This window comes from Rhinopithecus roxellana, chromosome 17, assembly GCF_007565055.1.
Source record: "Rhinopithecus roxellana isolate Shanxi Qingling chromosome 17, ASM756505v1, whole genome shotgun sequence".
NCBI lineage: Eukaryota > Metazoa > Chordata > Mammalia > Primates > Cercopithecidae > Rhinopithecus > Rhinopithecus roxellana.
In genome coordinates this window covers 111,998,605-112,020,543 of record NC_044565.1, presented here as the reverse complement: position 1 = coordinate 112,020,543, position 21,939 = coordinate 111,998,605, and the positions used below count along the sequence as shown (strand labels likewise).

General features: G+C 52.5%; 2 protein-coding genes across 4 annotated transcripts; one reads left to right on the top strand and one right to left on the bottom strand.

The window, feature by feature from the left end:
• Nucleotides 1-586: 586 nt before the first annotated feature.
• Nucleotides 587-15,954, bottom strand: TMEM127 (transmembrane protein 127). Of its 3 annotated transcripts, none has more exons than XM_010362074.2 (4): nt 15,810-15,954; nt 15,075-15,449; nt 4,780-4,944; nt 587-4,067 (listed from the first exon to the last, which is right to left on the bottom strand). In XM_010362074.2, exons 2-4 carry the CDS (start codon nt 15,316-15,318, stop codon nt 3,760-3,762), a joined length of 717 nt encoding a protein of 238 aa, XP_010360376.1. In that variant the 5' UTR covers nt 15,319-15,449; nt 15,810-15,954; the 3' UTR covers nt 587-3,759. The 3 variants fall into 3 exon arrangements, with proteins under 3 accessions (XP_010360376.1, XP_010360377.1, XP_030776609.1); XM_010362075.2 differs by having other exon boundaries at nt 15,075-15,426; nt 15,810-15,945; XM_030920749.1 differs by lacking the exons at nt 15,075-15,449; nt 15,810-15,954 and adding an exon at nt 8,948-10,247.
• A 92-nt stretch (nt 15,955-16,046) lies between these two features.
• Nucleotides 16,047-21,939, top strand: CIAO1 (cytosolic iron-sulfur assembly component 1). The gene is made up of 7 exons (XM_010362076.2): nt 16,047-16,431; nt 17,266-17,414; nt 17,570-17,681; nt 17,784-17,872; nt 18,415-18,616; nt 19,202-19,289; nt 21,281-21,939. Exons 1-7 carry the CDS (start codon nt 16,293-16,295, stop codon nt 21,519-21,521), a joined length of 1,020 nt encoding a protein of 339 aa, XP_010360378.1. The 5' UTR covers nt 16,047-16,292; the 3' UTR covers nt 21,522-21,939.

Below are 21,939 nucleotides of genomic sequence, written 5' to 3'. Positions count from 1 at the left end.
TCCTGCATTCCCAACTCCAGCACCTGGCTGAGACACTGGGCCCTGGGACCGACTGTGACTGCCCTCTTCCCCTTTGGCAGGTCCTGTCTCCCACTTCTGACACCCTCACTTAAGGCCAGGCAGACCCCTTCCCACTGTCACCAGTCATTAAAATAAGGCTGCATCCCTCCCTTCCCTTCTCAAAATCCTTCCAGGGCTCCTTCTGCTGTTAGTGCCCTAGATGAGTGCCCCTCACCTTTCTAACCTCAGCTCTCACCACGTCCTGGCCACCAGTGTGCTTTTGCTCTTGCCATTCGCTCAGCAGCAGTGTCCCTACCCCAGTTCACTCCCACGTCAAGTGTGGCTCAAGCTGCGTCCTCCAGGAAGCCTTTCATTATCACTGAGGTCAGAACTGGCTCCCTTCTGGGCACAGCACTTTTCCAAGCGGGCCGCCCACTTCACTCTGCCTTTCTGTGGACAAGTCCATCTCCTGAACTTAGGACATAAAATCCTTGCAGACGGGGTCCTGCCAGTCACTGTATTTTTCATGCTGCCTAATGGTGCTTTGTCTGAATGGACATGAAATGAGAGAGAACACGCTCCCGGCTTCCAAGAAAGACATGTATTCTCCCCAGCAACAACAACAGAGACCTAAATGGGCTGCTCCCTGAAGGGAGCCCTCGGCTCTTACCGTGATGCACACGTGGGGCTGTGGGACCGAATGTATGAAGGAAGGAAAGAAGGAACGGAGAGAATGTGGGCAATCAAGGCCTGGCACTGCCCTCCAGCAGGCTTACAGGCCACACTCCCAGGACTGTCTCTAGCCCCACACCTCTCCCAGTAAGATTCACTGCCTATGATTTCAAAGAAAGTGCAGTTTCTAGGGAGTGAAGGAAAACATGAAACATAGAAAATAAAAAGAGAAAAACACACAAATTATTAAATAAAATTTAAAAATAGAGGGAAAAAAAGTGGAGTTTGTTCTGCAAGCCACAGCCCAAAGAAGTCTATTTCCTCCCACAGGATGGCCAGAGTTTAGGAGCCGCGTTCTCTTCTATAGCTCACCAGAGGACGCAGTGTGAAGAGCTCAGGTTTGAAGGCTGGGCCTGGGGCAGGGGTCAGCTACTGTTCCTAGCTGTTCTAGAAAGACCTAGAAGCTTCCTGTGTGAAAACAGGATTAGGAGGCTCTGGGGGTGAAAATGCCATGCACGGAGCTGGCCCACGCCAAGTCCCTTCTAACCATTTTAAATTACATCTTTGGCCAGGCACAGTGGCTCATGCTTGTAATCCCAGCACTTTGAGAGGCCGAGGTGGGTGGATAACCTGAGGTCGGGAGTTCAGCCTGGCCAACATGGTAAAACCCCTCTCTACTAAAAATACAAAAAAAGTATCCGGGCACAGTGGCACATGCCTGTAATCCCAGCTACTTGGGAGGCTGAGGCAGGAGAATTGCTTGAACCCAGGAGGCAGAGGTTGCAGTGAGCTGAGATCACGCCACTGCAGTCCAACCTGGGCGACAGAGCGAGACTCTTGTCTCAAAAAAAAGAAAAAGAAAAAAAATTACAGCCTCATCGATGTCTCCTGCTTCTTTGAGATGAAGGGAACAAACCAAATCAGGAAAATTGTGACAAAAATGACAGGCAGCCATTGGCATTTCCATTCTTATTTGTGGTTTCTGGTTTTTTGGTTTTGTTTTCCTTTTTAATTTTTTCCTAGAAAAAAAACACAACCGGGGGATTTATATGACAAACTATCAGTGTCAGGATGGCAGAGGGAAAGAGAAAGAGGAGGAAGGCTCAGAGACATGGGGAGTGAGTAAAAAGTGGGTTCCGGATTGTGCGGAACGGTCCACAGGGTCATGTACAGGTCCGCAGGAGATGACCGGTCCCTTTGGCATGCATGTCCGGTGCCTGGTCTTCTGGTCTGCCTGCTCAGACGCCCATGGGCAGAGCGAGCTGGCCACAAGTAAACCTGCCAACGACAAACTCAGGACTCAACAGAAAGACTCAGTGCAGTTCCTTGGCTTTGTGCTCAGGCAGCCGGCAGCCTTTCTTGCCTGAGAGAAGAGTCCAGAAGAGCAGGAGAGTCGCCTTTGAACACACTCTGGCATCACAGCAGTGAACTGCAAGCAGCTGCCCGCTCGCGTGCAGGTGTGGCCCTCGCCACCCGCGCAGGCATCTGTCCGGACATCCCCAGTCAATCCGGCCAAAGGATGGGACATGACAGCCCCTTTCTAGCCACAGCGTCGTCGTGTTGTCCACTCTCCAGTCTTGCTCAAACTATCGATCACCGTAAAGGTTCGAAGAGATTGTGATCCATTTCCTTTTCAGCTCAGCAGTGGACACTGAGTCCCAAGAAGCAAGTAACTTAACAAGGACAGGTTGGCCATCTGGATCTACACTGAAGGTCTTTCAAGTTTCATCCACTTTATGCCCAGATCTCAGGGCAGAAAATTCAGCCAGACCCAGAGCAAACAGGGTGGCCGAGTGATGGCTGAGCAAGAAAGGCCCAGCAGCGCACTGCAAGACCAGAGTACATTCAAGAGGGGGAGAGGGGCGCATGGCAGGCTGGAGCCCCGAGTCAGAGTCTAGGGCAGCACTGGGTCTGAAGGACACAGCCCGGCCTGCTGGGCTGACGGGGTGGGTCTGACGCCTCACGTGACGGGGCCCTACTGGTTGTATTCCTATGTGGAGGGTGGTAGGTTCCTGCCCTGTTGTGGCCCCTGTTCCTAAACTGAGGCCAGGTTCCATCTCAGTGCCGCAGTCCTGAGGAGCACCACGCTGGCCCGCCAGCCAGGCCACAGTCCTCAGCCCCTCTGGGTTCCACAAGAAGGCCCCAGGGAGCCACAGTCACTGGGAGGGAAGGGGCCCGGGAAGGGAGGCTGCATTCTACTGGGAGAGACTCGGGAGGGGCTGCCACGGGCTTGGAAGGAGCTACAGCCCAATATTGCAGAGCCAAAAGGAATGGGATACATTGTCTAAAAAGGGACAACAGTCTTGTCCCTATTTTAAAAACAGAATATTGTTGCTATTGCCTGGTTTCGTTTTTTTCCTTTTAAAACCACTCACATTTAAAAGGTGAAGGGCTGGGAGACGTAGTCCCCTTCACTCTGGTCCTCGACAGGCACCAGGGCCTCAGTCTCACGCTGGCTCCTACTCTCTCTGCCTGGGCTCCAGCCACAGGAAGCAGAGAGGGCAGCAACGGCTCTGCCTTCCCAACAGCAATTCCCTCTCCCCATAAACCAGGGCACATGTGAGGAGAAGTCCAAAGAGTAAAGTGCACAGAACTCTCGGGAGCAGGTGGCCTGGGGGTGGGTCACTCCGAGAAGGAAGGGGTCTGGGGGGCGTCAGCCCAGAGCTGCAGCTGTGGAGCAAACACTGACCCCTGTGAGGTGAGCCTGCAGGGCACAGTCCCCTTTCCCTTGGGCCCTCTGACACTTCTTTCTGGGACTGTCCACGCTCAGCAGCTCTCCAAGGAAAGATACGGCCCATGCTGGAGGAAACTTGGATGACCTTCCCTGGCTGGTAATGACTCATGAACGTGAAGGGGGCAGGATGCGGCAGGAGGGAAAGAATACATTATAGAAAACCAGTGGACCTCCGCTTCTAAGAGCAGGGATACTTGGATGACCCTAAAGGCAGAGTCTCTCCTGGGGAAGGTTTGGAGAAGATGGTCAGGATCCTACCAGTGAGGCCAGCTGGGGAAAAGAGCTCCTCTGGGTGCGAGAGGAGCTGCAGAGTTGGGGGAGGGGCTGCCGAGGAAGAGAGCCCAAGGCTGGCATTAGGGTGTGTAGGCAGGGGGTGGCTGGAACTGGTTGATGACCTCATATTCCGCCGGGTAGGGCTCGTTCTCCTCCATCTCGGAGAGCAGCTCCAGAGCCTGCTCCTCTTCCTCTGTGGGGTAGTGGCGCAGGAGGTTGGCTGCCGTGGCCAGGATTGAGGCTCCACCAGCTCCTGCCACCAGGTAGAAGCTAACGGCGAAGGTGACATAGACCTGGGATCCATGGTACTTCTTATGCTGCTGCTGCTGGGCCAGGATGAGTTCAGAAGCCCAATAAGAAAAGCCAATGACGGTGGCACACTGCAGGACTAGGGGACAGAGGGACAGCACGGAAGGGGAATTAGTGAGCACGCCATAGCCAGGATGCTTGAGGACCCAATCACAGCCTCTCTACCCAAACCCCATTCTCAGAGAACCTGCCTGGCCTGACTCTGCAAGGAGCTCTCCTGGCCATGGGATTCCTGGCCTGAGGCTGGGGACAGCAGTCCGACCTGATCTAGGCCAGTCAGATTCTCTCTGTCTTAAGGAGCAAACAGGGTCATGCAGGTTGGGAGCTGGAGTAGGCACACCACAATTGGAACCAACACAGCAGTGCAGGCATGAGGGAGGAGAGCAGCTGCATACAAGAAAAGGCGGGTCTGCAGGGAAGCAGGAAGGTGGAGAGGAGAGAATCTGACCAGGAGCTCCAGGTGAGACATGGGAGATTGCCTGGTTCCTTCTTCACTCGTGCCAGGTCTGAGCTTCAAATGCCATTTTAGAGAGCTGTGAGCTTCTTTGTGGAATTTCTAGCAACATTTCCCCTCTACAGCTGGGCTGAGTGGGTTTGTGATCCTGGCAAGTTAGCAGCTAGACTGGAGCAGGCTGCTGACACCCTGACACTCTGGGAAAGACTGGAGCTTGGCACATGAGCTCCTGGAAGGGTGTTTGCTCAGAGAAACCGGAGCCCTCACCGGCAACTCAGACAGGATGCCCCTGCCCCATAGCAGTTCCTCCCCCACTACGAGCGGGCCCTCAGCTCACCCGTGAGGATATGGGCGAAGGCATAGCGACGGGTGATCTTCAGGGCGGGATGCTTGGGCCCAAAGACATCCAGAAGGAAGGCGGAGAGACTGCACAGGATGCCCAGGAAACAGAAGGCGGCGATGACCCGCAGGAGCAGCACTGTCTGGGGATTCATGCAGAAATCTGTAGGGGGAGAACCAAATTTTCAGGGCCCCAAGTAACGCCTGGTGCAGGAAGCCCCCACCTAGAAGGAGTCTGATCCCCTCACCACAGTCCCGGGAGCCAGGGCAGTTCTGGAGGACACTGTCTTAGCTCCTGCTCCTGGGTCGTCTGCAGGGAGCTGGAACAAATTCCACAGTAGCAAACAGAAGTCCTCTGGGCCACTACTCTCCTGTACCTCAAGTCCTTCTCTCTCCAACAAGAGTCGCCTGAGTGCATGATTCTGCTTCACTGTCTATGCCATGCCCTTCTAACCATTTTTAAAGACCTGACATGTTAATGCTAGAGGATACTTTGAGCTGGCAGGAAAAGCCTGACTTTGGAGCTGAGACAGCCAGAGAGGCTAAGACCACACAGGTCAATTCATACCGATTCTCCATTTACTCACTCATTCATTCCTTTTGTTCCAAAAAGAAGTTGAACTTGAAGACACTATGCTAAGTGAAATCAACCAAATGTAGGACAAATATTTTATAATTCCACTCATATGAGATACTTAGAATAGTCAATTTATGGAGACAGAAAATATAATGGTGGTTGCCAGCGGGTAGGAGAGGGGAGAACAGGAAGTTATCATGTAACGTGCACAGAGGTTCAGTTTGAAATGATTAAAAAGTTTTGGAAATGGATAGTCATGATGCTTGCACAACAATGTTAATGTGCTTAATATCAATGAACTCAACACTTAAAATGGTTAATACTGGGTGGCTGAGGCAGGAGGATTGCTCGAGGCCAAGAGTTTGAGATCAGCCTGGGCAACACAGTGAGACCCCGTCTCTTTGAGAAAAAAAAAAAAATTAGCTGAGCATCATGGTCTTAGCTCCTTAGGAGGCTGAGGCAAGAGGACTGCTTGCGCCCAGGAGTTACAGTAAGCTATAATCACACCACTGCACTCCAGCTTGGATGACAGAAAGAGACCCTGTCTCTTAAAAAAACAAAATATTGGCCAGACGCGGTAGCTCACGCCTGTAATCCCAGCACTTTGGGAGGCCGAGGCAGGCAGATCACAAGGTCAGAAGATCAAGACCATCCTAGCCAACATGGTGAAACCCTGTCTCTACTAAAAATACAAAAAGTAGCTGGGCGTGGTGGCACGCACCTGTAGCCCCAGCTATTGGGGAGACTGAGGCAGGAGAATCGCTTGCGCCCAGCAGGTGGAGGTTGCAGTGAGCCGAGATCTAGCCTGGTGACAGAGTGAGACTCTTTTTTTTTTTTTTTTTTTTTAAAGGTTGGCAGGGCACAGTGGTTCACGCCTGTAATCCCAACACTTTGGGAGGCCAAGGCAGGTGGAACATCTGAGGTCAGGAGTTCGAGACCAGCCTGACCAACATGGTGAAACCCTGTCTCTACTAAAAATACAAAATTAGCCGGGCATGCTGGTGCATGCCTGTAATCCCAGCTACTTGGGAGACTGAGGCAGAAGAAGCGCTTGAACCGGGGAGGTGGAGGCTGTGGTGAGCCAAGATCGCGCCTTCACACTCCAGCCTGGGCAACAAGAGTGAAACCCCATCTCAAAAAAAAAAAAAAAAAAAAAGGTTAAAATGCTAAGTTTAATGTTATGTATATTTTACCACAATAAAAAAAAAAGTAAAATAAAGAAAAGAGGAAGAAAGAAGTTGCAGCAGTTTAGAGAAATGTGCAGCTACAAGAAAGCATTACGTAGATTGTAAAGTTGGTAGACTACATCATCGCATTTAGTTTTGCTCCCTCCCTGAACTCTAGGAGAACAAAAGAATTCTTTTAAAGGGCAACCCACACAAAAAGAAAGGGAGGTGTAAAACAAGGCTCCAAAAACTGGAAAGTAAAGGGACACAGACCTACCTAAATGGGACTCAGCAGACTCAGCAGAGCTGGGGACAAGCCGTCAACAGGAAAAGCTAGAAAGCAACCACATGTATGCCACAAAAGCCACAGAAGGTTTGGACAGTGCCAGTGTGCACACATCAAGGGCATAAATGAAGGAAAAGGAAGAGGCTGAAAGAAAAGACGCAGTACTCAAGGGGTTCCTGGGGGTCATGGTGCAGGGAGAGCCCATGACAACAACCACGCACCAGACACACAGAGCGACTTGTACTTCCCTCCGGTACGTCAGCCATTCTTCAAAAAACATTTCAACTAGACGACACTGTCTGTTTCCTTTGATAACTATGCAAACTGCAAAAGCTCCCAGAAGCATAGGGTAGAATAAAGGCTGAACCAAAAAGAAACCAGGCCATGATTAAGTATTTTAAGCTTTAATAAAAAGTAGGAAATGGGGCCGGGCACAGTGGCTCACGCCTGTAATTCCAGCACTTTAGAAGGCTAAGGTGGGTGGATCACCTGAGGTCAGGAGTTTGAGACCAGCCTGACCAATATGGTGAAACCCTGTCTCTACTAAAAATTAAAAAAATTAGCCAGGTATGGTGGCGTGCACCTGTAGTCCCAGCTACTCAGGATGCTGAGACAGGAGAACTGCTTGAACCTGGGAGGTGGAGGTTGCAGTGAGCCAAGATCACATCACTGCACTCCAGCCTTGGTGACAGAGTGACTCTGTCTCAAAAAAAAAAAAGCAGGAAATGGGCCTTAACTTCCTCTCCTTCCTCTGTTACAGTCACTAGCAAGTTCTTCTTTTATTTAGGTCATGGGTCACCAAGTGACTTAGGAAAATTTGGAAAGGGCTGGCAAGACTCAGGCTATATAGCGTCCTTTCCTGAACTTGATCTCAGGCGGAGAGGGTGTGGGATGTGATCATCAATCTCTAGGACACACCCAAATCACTGGGGCACTAGCTGAAAGCATGTTCCCAGGTCCCCAGAGAGTCCGAGTTCTAGGTCTGGAGCAGGGTCTAGAAATCTGGATTGTAACAAGCAGCCTAGGTAATCCCCATGCAGGTGATCCAAGCCCCACACTTCAAGAAGCACTGGTTCCAGACCTCAGAGGAAGGTGGACTGATGAGGGAAAGTCCAGGAACCTGGGGACGGGACCTAAACCCAGCAAAGCTGACTTAGCCCAACAGATGCCAGCGTCACAGGTTCTGGGTAGAGGGAAGCCCTGGGCCTTTGGGATTGAGCATGCAAACCCTGCCTCAGGCTCAGAGTTCGCCCGGCAGAGGCTGGCTGGGCCCAGACAAGGCTCATAGGCCTCTGTCTGGCTTTGGGTCACCCACCAAGAAGCCCTCAGAGCTATCTGTCACAATCTCTTATACCTTGCAGCTACAAGGAAGTATTACATAGATTAGGAAAGTCGGTAGACTGTATCATCACATTTAGTTTTGCTCCCTCCCTGAACTCTACGAGAACAAAAGAATTCTTTTGTCTGCTGACCATCTGTTTTGGGCCCAAGCATCCAGTCTGGGTAGCTGTCTACTGCCAAAAAGCCTGCCTGTGTGTGAGCCCTGCCTGCAACTGGGACCAGCCTTCATTGAACCCGCCCTGCAGTGCTGTAGTGCACAGGGCCTCACTGAAAGAAAAGCTCTAGGAGACAGGGGCTATCTCCAGGCTTTATTTTAAATATTATTAAGAGCTGGGAGAGTTCTTCTTGGGGTCCACGTGGCATGTGGCAGGGATGGGGCAGTGTTCTTATAGTTAACCCGCCAGAGGCCACACGCCGCTCTGCCGCAGGCCGTGTCAGATTCCACTCTCATTACTAATGAGGCCAGGCACTTAGGAGTAAGAAAAGTAATACGTGGGGGCTTCAAGGAGCCTGTATTGTTTCTTCGGCTGGATGGTGAGCACAAGGATGTTCATTTGATTATCCTTAAAAATGTACATCCATGACATATACTCCTATTGCCTTATGTTTCATTATACATGAGTTTTAGGAGTAAGGAGACATGAACACGATAAAAAGCTTCCGCGAGGACGTCCCTTCCCTTGTGGATGTCCACCTGCTCCTCCCCAAAGGCAAATATTGTTGGAGGGGCCTTGTACACCCCTCCTGGAACAGCCTGGGCACACAGAGGGTCAAGTGCCCCCCCCGGGGGATTTACCACAGCTCGGATGAGGAGTTGGGGGCTCCAGGAGGTGAAGTGGCTTCCTCCAGGCCACACGCTGCAGAGCTAGATTCCAAACTATGGTCAGGCTCCCCTGCACTGTGCTGCTCGGAATCACCAAGTACCAGAGTCCGCGACTGTATTTTTGCCTGGAGATCATCAATCAATTCCTAAGGAGCTGTGCGTGAATGAGGGATCAGAAGCCAACAGGAATACCGTCGGAGCCATCCTCGGAGCCAGCTGCTAAGCTCACTAGAGGAACAGCTTGAAGCAATGAAATCTCTCACAGAAGCAAAAAAGGTTTGGGTTATTAAGTCCTCACATGGGGAATTATTGGGCAAAGCCTGCCAGGCATGGTGTCCAAGCTCCTGCAGCACTGCCACCATCAGAGCCTGCTCCAGGAAGCGGTCAGGACACCAGGGAGGCTCGGGACCCGTGCCGAATCCTAGCTCTAGCAGAGACTGTGTTACTCTGGGCAAGTCCCTGGACTGCGCTGGTCCCCTGCTCTCCCATCTATCCACGAAAACAGGAACATCTGCCCCACCCACCACCAGGGCCTGCTGGGTCAGCCCGTGAACGAGCAGCCGCCTGGACTGTTCCTAACCAGAGGCTGCCTCAGCTGGGCCAGTGTGTCCCCTCGGCAGGCCTTTCCCTCTTCTACCAAGACCTCCCCAACCACACGTCAGCCTGTGTGGACCAAAGCCTACTAAAGCCAGACTCAGGGCCTACCCTACAAGTGAGACACCATGATAGCGAGAAGAGACTTCTGACCTCACACTCCAACAGGTTTTGTTTCAATGTAACTGCCTTTCTCCACTCCAAAGCTGTGAGTCAACCCTCACGGTCAGTAGAAAACCAAGTGTAAACTTCCCACTGGGTAACGATAACAGACACCCCAGGGGCCTGCCCCATGTAACAGGCAGGCTTTCCTCAGAGGGTCTCAGAGCACAGCGGAAGAACAGGCGGTTATCCTAGGCAGGCTTGGAGCCCAGCTCAGAGGCTCTTCTGGAGTCAGTATCTCAGTGTTTCTCTCCTCCCTCCCTAGACATCGGGACAGCGGGGAAGGCGACAAGCACCTGCTCCCACGAGGGATTGCTAAAGAAAAGCCCTGAAGGTTATGGACGTAGGATTTTATTTGAGAGAGAAATGGCACGCAAGGCAGGACCCTAACTTGAAATTCAAGCCAGTGGTGTAGCCCACGATGCCCTGGCTAGACACAGAACACCTCCTCTCGGCCGGGCGCGGTGGCTCAAGCCTGTAATCCCAGCACTTTGGGAGGCCGAGACGGGCGGATCACGAGGTCAGGAGATCGAGACCATCCTGGCTAATACGGTGAAACCCCGTCTCTACTAAAAAATACAAAAAACTAGCCGGGCGACGAGGCGGGCGCCTGTAGTCCCAGCTACTCGGGAGGCTGAGACAGGAGAATGGCGTGAACCCGGGAGGCGGAGCTTGCAGTGAGCTGAGAGCCGGCCACTGCACTCCAGCCTGGGCGGCAGAGCAAGACTCCGTCTCAAAAAAAAAAAAAAAAAAAAAGAACACCTCCTCTCCTCCAGCTGTGCTCTGGCCTGCTGATTTTGGTAAACACTGCTTGGCGGTGCCCTCTAGTCATCAGGGAAGTAGGCAGCTGTAACAGGATCCCATGAACTCACTTTGCTCAAGGTCACTGGTGAGTCACCAGGCTAGATTTGTTTTGAAGGTCCTGCCTCTTCCTGCCTATCTCCCCATTGCTCTAACCACTCCTGACCCAAACAGTTTGCAGGCAGAAAGGCTAAAGGGACTCCTGTCCTACCCCGCTCCCTCCTTGCTGGAGTCCCTGTGAATTAGAGACACTTCCCCAACGCCCCAATCCCTCTTTATGCATCTGTGCAACCTGCTCAGCCTCTTCCCACTGTGATATTTCTTAGCTTCCAGACAGGCCTGTGCACAGGCCTCTAACACAGCCTTCTAGTGCCCAGCCAGGTTATCCCACAGAAACCAACAGGCCCCACGGGACCTGGCAGTGTCAGCTGCCCGGGTCACCACCTGTCAGGCACACAGGCTCTCCCTGGAAGGCCTTTGAGCTTCCACTGGCTGCTGCCAATTGAGATTCACCTGACTTCTACTCCCCAACTTCCTCATTCTCCAAAGATGCTTCCTGGGGCTGTTGCCAGTGCTCTTTGGTGGCCACACTTGAGAGGCACAAAGTCTCAGAAGAAAGGACTACCTGGGGCCCCTCTTTCTGGAGCCATTAGAGGTCTGAGTCTGTCTCCACCCAGGCCCAGGTTGAGAGCTGTGTGAGAAGTAGGCACCGCTTGCTGGAGCACTGGAGAAAACCCATGATGAGGTCTTTTTTTTTTTTTTTTTTTTTTTTTTTTTTTTTTAGAAAAAGGGTCTCACTCTGTCACCCAGGCTAGAGTATGGGCCACAATGATAGCTCACTGCGGCCTCGAACTCCCGGACACAATAGATCCTCCTGGCCTCCTGCTTCAGCCTCCCAAAGTGCTGAGATTACAGGAGTGAGCCACCACACCCAGCCCAGGATGGGGTCTTTGGAGCCAGCTTTCATGGCTAAAGCCTCTGAAGCTTTGTGAATGACTAACGGGAGAGTGGCTTTGCCCTGGGATCACCAACTAGAGCCTCAGCACTGAGGTGATGAAGTTATGACAAAAAGCACAGCTTTGGCTGGGCTTGTGATAAAACTCAACTAGAACAGGAAGGTGATAAGCCTCGGGCAGCTTTGATGGAAGTAAACTCGGAGCTCACTAAGGTGTTGCGGTAAGAGTATGGACTTTGGAGTAAATGTCCACTCGGATTAGCTGAGCAAACCACCCAGCCTCCCGGAACTGGGAGCTTTGTGAAGTGGGGCTGATGACAGTACCAAACAGAGATGCTGTTTAGGAGGAAAACGCAGGTCTGGCGTGTGCTTAGTGTAAAGTCAAAGTGTGGCACTCGGGCAGGGGCTGAGAAAGGGTAAGGCTGCTCCAGGGCCTGCTGGCTGCCTGACTCCCATCACCTGCAGACACCTGCAGGGCCTGTTCTCGCTCTGGAAGTATCTATACGCGTCCGGGAGCCGTGGCTCACGCCTGTAATCTCAGCACTTCAGGAAGCCAAGGCGGGTGGATCACTTGAGGTCAGGAGTTTAAGATCAGCCAGGTCAACAAGATGAAACCTTATCTCTACTAAAAATACAAAAATTAGCCGGGTGTGGTGGAGCACCTGTAATTCCAGCTACTCGTGAGGCTGAGACAGGAGAATCGCTTGAACCCAGGAGGCGGAGGTTGCAGTGAGCCGAGATGGCGCCACTGCACTCCAGCCTGGGCGACAGAGCAAGATTCTGTCTCAAAAAAAAAAAAAAAAATCTATATGCACCACATCTGCGTTTGACAGTTCTGCTCCCTCCTGAGATGTGGAATACTCCAGGCTCCCAGGTCAGGACATCTATTAGGCCCACTGGGTATCAAAAAAACAGTAGGTACAAAGACAAGGAAGAGAAGATGCAATCAGGGGCCTCCGTGATTCTTCTGTGATAGCTCATGAGGTGTCACTGCCAACTCTCCTATTCATGGGCACAAAGTGCTCCTAGGAGACGTCCACAGGCAAACGAGTGGAAACTACACACAGATCTCTAAATATGTGAGCAAACATAACGAAAAGGTTAAGAAAACATGCTTTGCAAAAGACAAAACGGAGCCTGAGTAATTTCTTTCTTTTTTCTTTTTTTTTGAGATGGAGTCTCACTCTGTAGCCCAGGCTGGAGTGCAGTAGTGTGATCTGGGCTCACTGCAACATCACGTCCCAGGTTCAAGCGATTCTCTTGCCACAGCCTCCTGAGTAGTTGAGGCACCAGCCACCAGGCCTAGCTAATTTTTGTATTTTTGGTTGTGATGGGGTTTTACCATGTTGGCCAGGCTGATCTTGAACTCCTGACCTCATGCGATCCGTCCGCCTCGGCCTCCCAAAGTAGTGGGATTCCAGGTGTTAGCCACCATGCCTGGCCTGGCCTGAATAATTTCTTAGAAAGGGTAAATACACATGTGAACAAAGAAGAACCTGCACCAAGAATGTACTTCTTTTTTCTTTTTTCTTTTTGAGATGGAGTCTTGCTCTGCTCTGTTGCCCAGGCTGGAGTGCAGTGGTGTGATCTCGGGCTCATTGCAACTCTTCCGCTTCCAGGGTTCAAGCGATTCTCCTGCCTCAGCCTTCAGAGTATCTGGGACTACAGGCGTGCGCCACCACACTCGGCTCATTTTTGTATTTTTAGTAGAGACAGGGTTCCTTTCACCATGTTAGCCAGGCTGGTCTCGAACTCTTGACCTCAGGCAATGAACCCACCTCGGCCTCCCAAAGTGCTGGGATCAGAAGCACCAGCCACCGCGCCTGGCCTTTTTTTTTTTTTTTTTTTTGAGATGGAGTTTTGCTCTTGTTGCCCAGGCTGGAGTGCCATGGCGTGATCTCAGCTCACTGCAACCTCTGACTCCCGAGTTCAAGCGATTCTCCTGCTTCAGCCTCCCGAGCAGCTGGGATTACAGATGCCTGCGACCACGCCCGGCTCAAAAATTTACTTTTATTTTTAACATGCCTTCCACAAGGATACACACCAAAGTGAAATAATTATGAGATTCTTTCTTATGACAGCTGAAGTAAAACAAAGGATAAAAACCATACATGACACAGCATCATTTTATATTGGCATCAACAGATGTGGGGTAGTCCCAGCTCTGCCACCCCCAACTGGGTAGCCTTGGGGAGATCATTCATTTTTCTGAGCCACAGCTAAACACACCCCATGCGGTGCTAGATTTCAGAGATCTAGCTTTCTAGATCCGATGGGTCTAGTGGTGGGAAGGTGGTATGTGTGCTTCAAAGAAAACAAGTACAGGGCAATGTGCTAAAAGGAAAACCACCAAGACTCACTCAAGCTTAACGCTCTTTGTACCATTAGCAACATGACACAGAAAAGGCTGCATATAAGGCCTCTGTCGTGTGCATAACTTTGGCTTTAATGAGCCACCCCAGCAAAGAGTACCATGAAGGTGAAATCCGGAAACAACCAGAAGCCCCCAACCTTCTACAAAATCACCCTACAGCTTCTCAAACTCAAGAGAGATGGAAAACAGTAAGAGAACACTCAGAGAAAGGCAACATTTGGCCACAAGGATGAGGCTTTTCAGCCTAGACCTGCAGTAGCAGAGTACGGTCCAATGCACAGCGGGGAACTTGGACCTTTTCACGGAATCCTGGTGCCTGAATCCTTCAGGAGGGAACATGAAGATATCTAACAGGAGGTGCTTCTGATAGGCGGTGCAATAAACATCTGGAATGCATCACAGCCAGGGAATAGCACAGAGAGGATATAAGACCTTCAAGATGCCTCAAAAGACCTTGGGGTTGATGAACTATGCTGTTACTAAGGACTGTTTGGGGTACATTGATCATTGTTAGGGTAAAAAGCAAGTGATACAGTCCAGTCCTGTCCTCACACTACACAAATTTTACTGGAGACAAGACTGGGCAGGATAAACTACGGGGCCCATAGGACCCTCCCATAGTCTGCTGTCTATCTGGCTGGAAAGCACGATGATGAACAAAGCAACCTTGCCTTTGTCAGGCACACTTATAATGGTTCCAAGAGCCAAATTCCAACTGTTGTACTGAGGGTGGCAATGGGACGGTCTTCCGATGACCTAAAATGCCACAGATGCCCTTCTTCTCCAATACACATCCGATTACCACAGAACTCTAAAATACCTTTTAAATCCTAGTCATATGAAAAGTTCCTTTTTCTCCATTAATCAGTCTGCCCCGAAGAAGCTTTTCCGTATCTCATAGACTCTCAGAAGGGGCCAGCTGTGATACCTAGCACCCTTATCTTTTCTCGATACACAGCGTCCTTCCTCCAGCAGAATCCGAAAATAGCAGCAGTCCGGATTAACATGGCTGTGAGGAGTAGGTGCTTAGCTGAATAACATCAGAATTAATGAGGGGCCGGACCCCAAACAGAGCCACCTGGTGGGCATGAACTCCAGGCAGCTATGGGGCCATTTCCTTCAAGCAAGTGTCTGGTCCCTGGCTATCTCTGCTTCAGCCAGAACACATTCCGCCCCCCACCGAGGCCTGAAGGGCCAGCGCGCAGCGCCCTCACCTTTCAGCAGATCCGGGTGCACATAGCCCAACACGTCGGAGACCCCCAGCTCCTGGCGCGAACAGGTGCCTCCGTGGATGTGCAACCAGGCAGGCTCGGCGAGGGCAGTGCACAGCGCCGTGATGGACAGGGCGCCAGGCAGGGCCGAGGCCAGGCTACGCTCCGGCTGCTTGGGCAGAGCGCTGCCTCCCGGACTCCTCCGCCGGCGCCCGCCGGGCAGCCCTGCGCCTCCGGGGGCGTACATGCCCGGGGCCGCCCGCCGTCGCTCCGCAGTCGCTGCTGGTCGCCACCGACCTCCGCGGGGCGCGCAGAGCCTGACAGTCCGGTGGAGGAGAGCAACGCTCCGGGCTCGCTGCAGGTGAGACCGGCACTGGGCTGTCAGGGTTGACACCAGAGGATAGGGGGGTGGGACCCAGTGCTGACGGAGACGGGGAGGGCTGCGGGGATTCGGGGGACAGAGACAGGAGACTCCGGAATGGGATTGCGGGACGAAAACTGGACAGGGCCGGGGGCCAGATGGGGTCTGGGCAGACTCGAGTCTCCAGGGGACGGAGGGATCGGGGATCGGCTACCGCGGGAGCAAAGACCCGGACTCAGGGTCTCGGCCAAAGGGTGCCGAGGGGCGGAGGACCGGGCTGGGCCGCGGGGATCAGGGAACGGTGATCTGGGACCGGCGGTTTGGAATGTGACCTGTGCGGAGAAAAGACCCTCCCCACGCCGCCCATTGTTCCTCACCAGTCAGCAGGCCACAGGGCTGGGATGGCGCCGCTCAGCCCAGTCACGGGCTTCTCGGCTGCCGGGGGCCGAGCGTTCCCAGGCCCCAATCCCGCAACGCCCGTACAGACCCGGGTTCGATGCACTTCCGGCTTCCTCCTCCTCTGCCTCCGCCTCCTCCGGCTCCCCGCCCCGTCCCCCGTGCGCGTCACAGCCTGGGCGCGCCGCCGGGCTCTGCGCAGGGCCTCACGGGACTGGTAGTTCGAGGCGGTCCCGCGATGCTTTCCCTGCCGAAGTGTGGGGAGCGACTACAACTCCCAGAGGGTATCGCGGCCGCAGCAGTGAGCAGCTGAGTTCCCGGGGCGACTCCGGTCCTCCGGCGGAAGCGGGATCCTCAGTTGGCCGCGGAAGCCTGGAGTGGGCGGTACGCAGACGCGCGCGGTGAGACCCGCTGTCTGCGCCGGGGACCCTGCCCGCCCCCACCTCCCCGTGCGTCGGGCCGCCATGAAGGACTCGCTGGTGCTGCTGGGCCGTGTCCCGGCGCACCCGGACTCCCGCTGCTGGTTCCTGGCTTGGAACCCCGCGGGGACCCTGCTGGCCTCGTGCGGCGGCGACCGGAGAATCCGCATCTGGGGCACGGAGGGTAAGGCCCAGCCTGGCTGCGCGGCCCTCGGCGCTGAGGGCTCCGCTTGCGCGTCGTGCGGGCGCTCAGCCTGCGGGGGAGGCTGACCCTGTTCCTGGCGGAGGGAGGGTCGGATGTTAGCCACCCACAGAAAGGCTTTATAGGCAAAGAAGTCTGCGACTGCTGGGAGGAAAAACGTCAGCAGACAAGCTGAAATGTCGAGGGAATTGTGGTAGCTGCTGAGGAAGGAAAATGGGAAAAGGAGGGTGTTAGGAAATTGGCTTTCAGAGTAACTTGCGACTGGATTGTCACATTTTATCCCGAGGGCATTGGGGAACCAATAGCAATTTTAGATTAGATTTGTTTTAGAAAGATGCCTCCAGAGGCTGGGCGCGGTGGCTCACGCCTGTATTCCTAGCAGTTTGGGAAGCAGAGGCGGGTAGATCGCCTGAGGTCAAGAGGTCGAGACCAGGTTGGGCAACATGGTGAAACCCCGTCTCCACTACAAATACAAAATTAGCGGGGCGTGGTGGCGGGCACCTGTAACCCCAGCTACTCTGGAGGCTGAGGCAGGAGAATCCCTTGAACCCGGGAGGCGAAGGTTGCAGTGAGCCAGGATTGTGCCATCGCACTCCAGCCTGGGCATCAGAGCAAAAACTCGGTCTCAAAAAAAAAAAAAAAAAAGCCTCCAGAGGAAGTAGAGTCAGTTGCATCTTTGTAAAAGCTGTGAAAGACACTCCCTGAGCTTTCCCCCACTAGCTTGACTCCAGTGCTAGCCCCCAGTATGCCCCCAATATCGAATGTCTTCATGGTGCTGCACCCAGCTCCAGAGCCTGGCCTGCGCTCCACCTTTAGGTGACAGCTGGATCTGCAAGTCTGTCCTTTCTGAAGGCCACCAGCGCACCGTGCGGAAGGTGGCCTGGTCCCCCTGCGGTAATTACCTGGCCTCTGCCAGCTTTGATGCTACCACTTGCATTTGGAAGAAGAACCACGATGACTTTGAGGTACCCAGGCTGGTTGGAACCAGAATTATTGCCTGTTTCCTCCCCAGAGCTGGTTCAGGAACCTGAGCCAACGTGCGCCAGTTGGGCTGTACCCATGGGAAGGGCCTTAGCGGTGTTAGCTGCTGTTAATTCTCATTTTCCTTCTCCTTTCACAGTGTGTAACCACGCTCGAGGGCCATGAAAATGAGGTCAAGTCAGTGGCTTGGGCCCCATCTGGCAACCTCCTGGCCACTTGCAGCCGAGATAAGAGTGTTTGGGTCTGGGAAGGTGAGTCCAGGTCCCTCCAGGTGGATTGGGAACCACCTGACACCCCCCTCCGTGTCCGTGACAGGGTCCGCTCTTGGGTTCCCTTCTTTTTCTCTCCCACAGTTGATGAAGAGGATGAGTATGAATGTGTCAGTGTTCTCAACTCCCACACACAGGATGTCAAGCATGTGGTTTGGCACCCAAGTCAGGAGGTAAGTGTCAGGCAGGGTCTCTTGTGGGAAGGGCTCTGGTGTGCAGGCTTGTGCTCAGCCTTCCTCTGCTTTTCAGCCTTAATCTAGCTTTTACAGGGACCTCCATCTGTGAACAAAAAACATTAGTCCCTTTATAAAAACAGATCCAGCTGGGCGTGATGGCTCACACCTGTAATCTCAGCACTTTGGGAGGCCACAGTGGGTCTATCATCTGAGGTCAGAAATTCAAGACTAGCCTGGCCAACTTGGTAAAACTCCGTCTCTACTAAAAATACAAAATTAGCTGGGCATGATGGTGCATTCCTGTAATCCCAGCTACTCAGGAGGCTGAGGCAGGAGAATTGCTTGAACCTGGGAGATGGGGGTTACAGTGAGCCGAGATCGTGCTATTGCACTCCAGCCTGGGCAACAAGAGCGAAACGTCGTCTCAAATAAATAATAAAATGAAATAAAAACATAAAAGCAGATCCCTGGGACTGACCGGTCCTGCACTTCCTGGGCCACACAGACACGTGTTGGGTCTCCTTTCCCTCTTCCCCCAGCTCTTAGCTTCTGCCAGCTACGATGACACAGTGAAGCTGTACCGGGAGGAAGAGGATGACTGGGTATGCTGTGCCACCCTTGAGGGCCATGAGTCCACTGTGTGGAGCTTGGCCTTTGACCCGAGTGGCCAGCGCTTGGCATCTTGTAGTGATGACCGCACTGTGCGCATCTGGCGTCAGTATCTACCAGGCAACGAACAAGGTGAGGGTCCATTAGTAGATCTAAAGAAGACCCATCTCTCAAGGGGTTCACAGTCTGCTAAGACACATACATGAGTCGGAGCAAATGGGGGTAAAAGGTAAGATGTGCCATAAAAGGGCTCGGGATAGAGTACTGGAACAATCAGGAAAGCTTTGTGGAACAGGGGCCGTTGCATCTGAATTTGAAAGGGTATGTAGGATTTTAACATGAGAATTTCACGTGAGAATTCCAAGTGGAAACTCAACAGCGTGAGTAAAGATAACAATGGCGGGAATGCTCAGACTTAGTGAGGCGTGGTAATTCATTTAAATGGGGCATAGGACATCTAGGGTTTGGAGAGGAATAAAGTGGGTTGGGTTGGCTGGTGGGTGGCAGCAGAACAGGGACGTTTCCTTCTCGGAATTCTGCTTGAGAAAGGCCAGTCTGGCCAGAGTGTGTAAGGCAGATCAGCGGGGATAGGTACAGGAATGGAGACGTGGACTCATAATCAGTTGAAGATGAGGGTGAGGGAAGCTAAGTTAGGTTCTCCTTTGAGGCGCCTGGGACATAGGAACGTCTTAAGTGTAAGAGAAGTCTGTCTTGCAGGGGTGGCATGCAGCGGCTCTGACCCCAGTTGGAAATGTATCTGTACTTTGTCGGGCTTCCACTCAAGGACCATTTATGACGTTGCTTGGTAAGACTCCATCCCGCACCCCCATCCCATCATGCCCCATGCAGTCCTCTGCAACCCTGGGGGAGTGCTTAGGAATTGAGGGCAGCCACCCCCATTCCCTATCAGGCCTGACTCTAGCATGCTGCTTTACAGCTGGCTGGGCTGGCATTCACAGGAGCAGGGAACAGTCCCAGGCTGTGAGGGCAGCACCAGCACTCGGGGTTCACACAGCTTGTGCCATCCAGAAGTTACCGAATCTGTGCATTCATGATGGGTTGTTATTTATTTATTTATTTATTTTGAGACAGAGTCTCGCTCTGTCGCCCAGGCTGGAGTGCAGTGGCGTGATCTTGGCTCACTGCAAGCTCCACCTCCCGGGTTCACGCCATTCTCCTGCCTCAGCCTCCTGAGTAGCTGGGATTGTAGCGCCCACCACCATGCCCGCCTAATTTTTTTTTTTTTTGGTAGAGATAGGGTTTCACCGTGTTAGCCAGGATGGTCTCGATCTCCTGACCTTGTGATCCGCCCGCCTTGGCCTCCCAAAGTGCTGGGATTACAGGCATGAGCCACCGCACCCGGCAGTGGCTGGGGTTTTTATGGGTAACGCTGACTGTGCCCTTGCAGAAGCTGGAAAAGCTGCACCATTCATATAGGAGAGTAGGTCAGAGGGTAGTTCTGGCCCTGAGAATTGATCCCTAGGAAATAATCCAAAACAGTGAAAAAAACTGAGTACTCAAGCTTGCTTTATATTAGCAAACATTTGGGAATCACCTATTTAACAAAAGTGAACTTAAGTAAATTATGGTAGAACTTAGCTTGTTATATCACTGTTTAAAGAAATGGGTTAAGAATACTTTACGGCCGGGCGCGGTGGCTCAAGCCTGTAATCCCAGCACTTTGGGAGGCCGAGACGGGCGGATCACGAGGTCAGGAGATCGAGACCATCCTGGCTAACACAGTGAAACCCCGTCTCTACTAAAAAAATACAAAAACTAGCCGGGCGAGGTGGCGGGCGCCTGTAGTCCCAGCTACTCGGGAGGCTGAGGTGGGAGAATGGCGCAAACCCGGGAGGCGGAGCTTGCAGTGAGCTGAGATCTGGCCACTGCACTCCAGTCCGGGCGACAGAGCGAGACTCCGCCTCAAAAAAAAAAAAAAAAAAAAAAAAAAAAAAGAATACTTTACGATGGGGTGGGGAGCGGTGGGTCACGCCTGTAATCCCAACACTTTAGGAGGCCGAGGTAGGCGAATCATGATGTCAGGAGTTCAAGACCAGCCTGACCAATGTGGTGAAACCCTGTCTCTGCTAAAAATACAAAAATTAGCTGGGCGTGGTGGTGCGCGCCTGTAATCCCAGCTACTCGGAGGCTGAGGCAGGAGAATCGCTTGAACCTGAGAGGCAGAGGTTGCAGTGAGCCGAGATTGCGCCACTGCACTCCAGCCTGGTGATAGAGCAAGACTCCATCTAAAAAAAATAAATAAATACTTTATGATGGCTGGGCCCAGTGACTCATGCCTGTCATCCCAGCACTTTGGGAGGCTGAGGTGGGTAGATCACTTGAGGTCAGGAGTTTGAGACCAGCCTGGCCAATGTGATGAAACCCTGTCTCTGCTGAAAATACAAAACTTAGCCGGACATGGTGGCACATGACTGTAGTCCCAGCTACTTGGGAGGCTGAGGCAGGAGAATCGCTTGAACCTGGGAGGCGGAGGTTGCAGTGAACCATCTCAAAAAAAAAACCTTTATGACATGGGAAACTGCTTATGCCAAGTGAGAAAAGTGCAGTTCATAATTGCATGTTGTTTTTTAGGGTAATCATAGTAGGGGAAAAAACTAGATTGCAGCATCTGCGGATATAAGTGGGTGATATTTGTGACTCCTTATTAGTTAAGGAAACATTTTAATAAGAGGTTTTTAGCCGAGGCCTGAAGTTAGGGAAGAGAACAGGCCAGGAACCATGGACCAAGCCTGGCCTGATCTGTCAGGTGTACCACTGATGTCACTTTCCTCCCAGGTGTCAGCTGACAGGGGCTCTGGCTACAGCTTGTGGGGACGACGCAATCCGCGTGTTTCAGGAGGATCCCAACTCGGATCCACAACAGCCCACCTTCTCCCTGACAGCCCACTTGCACCAGGCCCATTCCCAGGATGTCAACTGTGTGGCCTGGAACCCCAAGGAGCCAGGGCTGCTGGCCTCCTGCAGTGATGATGGGGAGGTGGCCTTCTGGAAGTACCAGCGGCCTGAAGACCTCTGAGCTACCTCGACTTCGGACAGAGTAATGACTCCCCAGAAAATGTCGTAAGACTTTCCCAGCCCCTGAGAGGACCAGGAGGAGCATCCTTGACCTTCATTTAACTTGGCTCACTTCTCTTCAGACTTGGGTAGAAGTACGGAGCCACAGAATTGCTCTCCTTCCCCTCCTTTGACGTGAGGCCTTTAGTAAAAAGCTACAGAACATCAGTACCTTGTTATACCACAGATTTTTCTTGCATTAGGGCACAGTGTTAAATTCTTTGGAGGTAAATATACTATTTATAATCACTATATATAGTAGGAGGGGGTGTGTCTCAGGCCTTTCTGAAGTTGTAAGACTTAAATAATCCATCTGCATCCCAAGTCCTATTTTATAAGGATATTCATAAAAGAATTCCATGGTGAATCCTTGTCTGAAA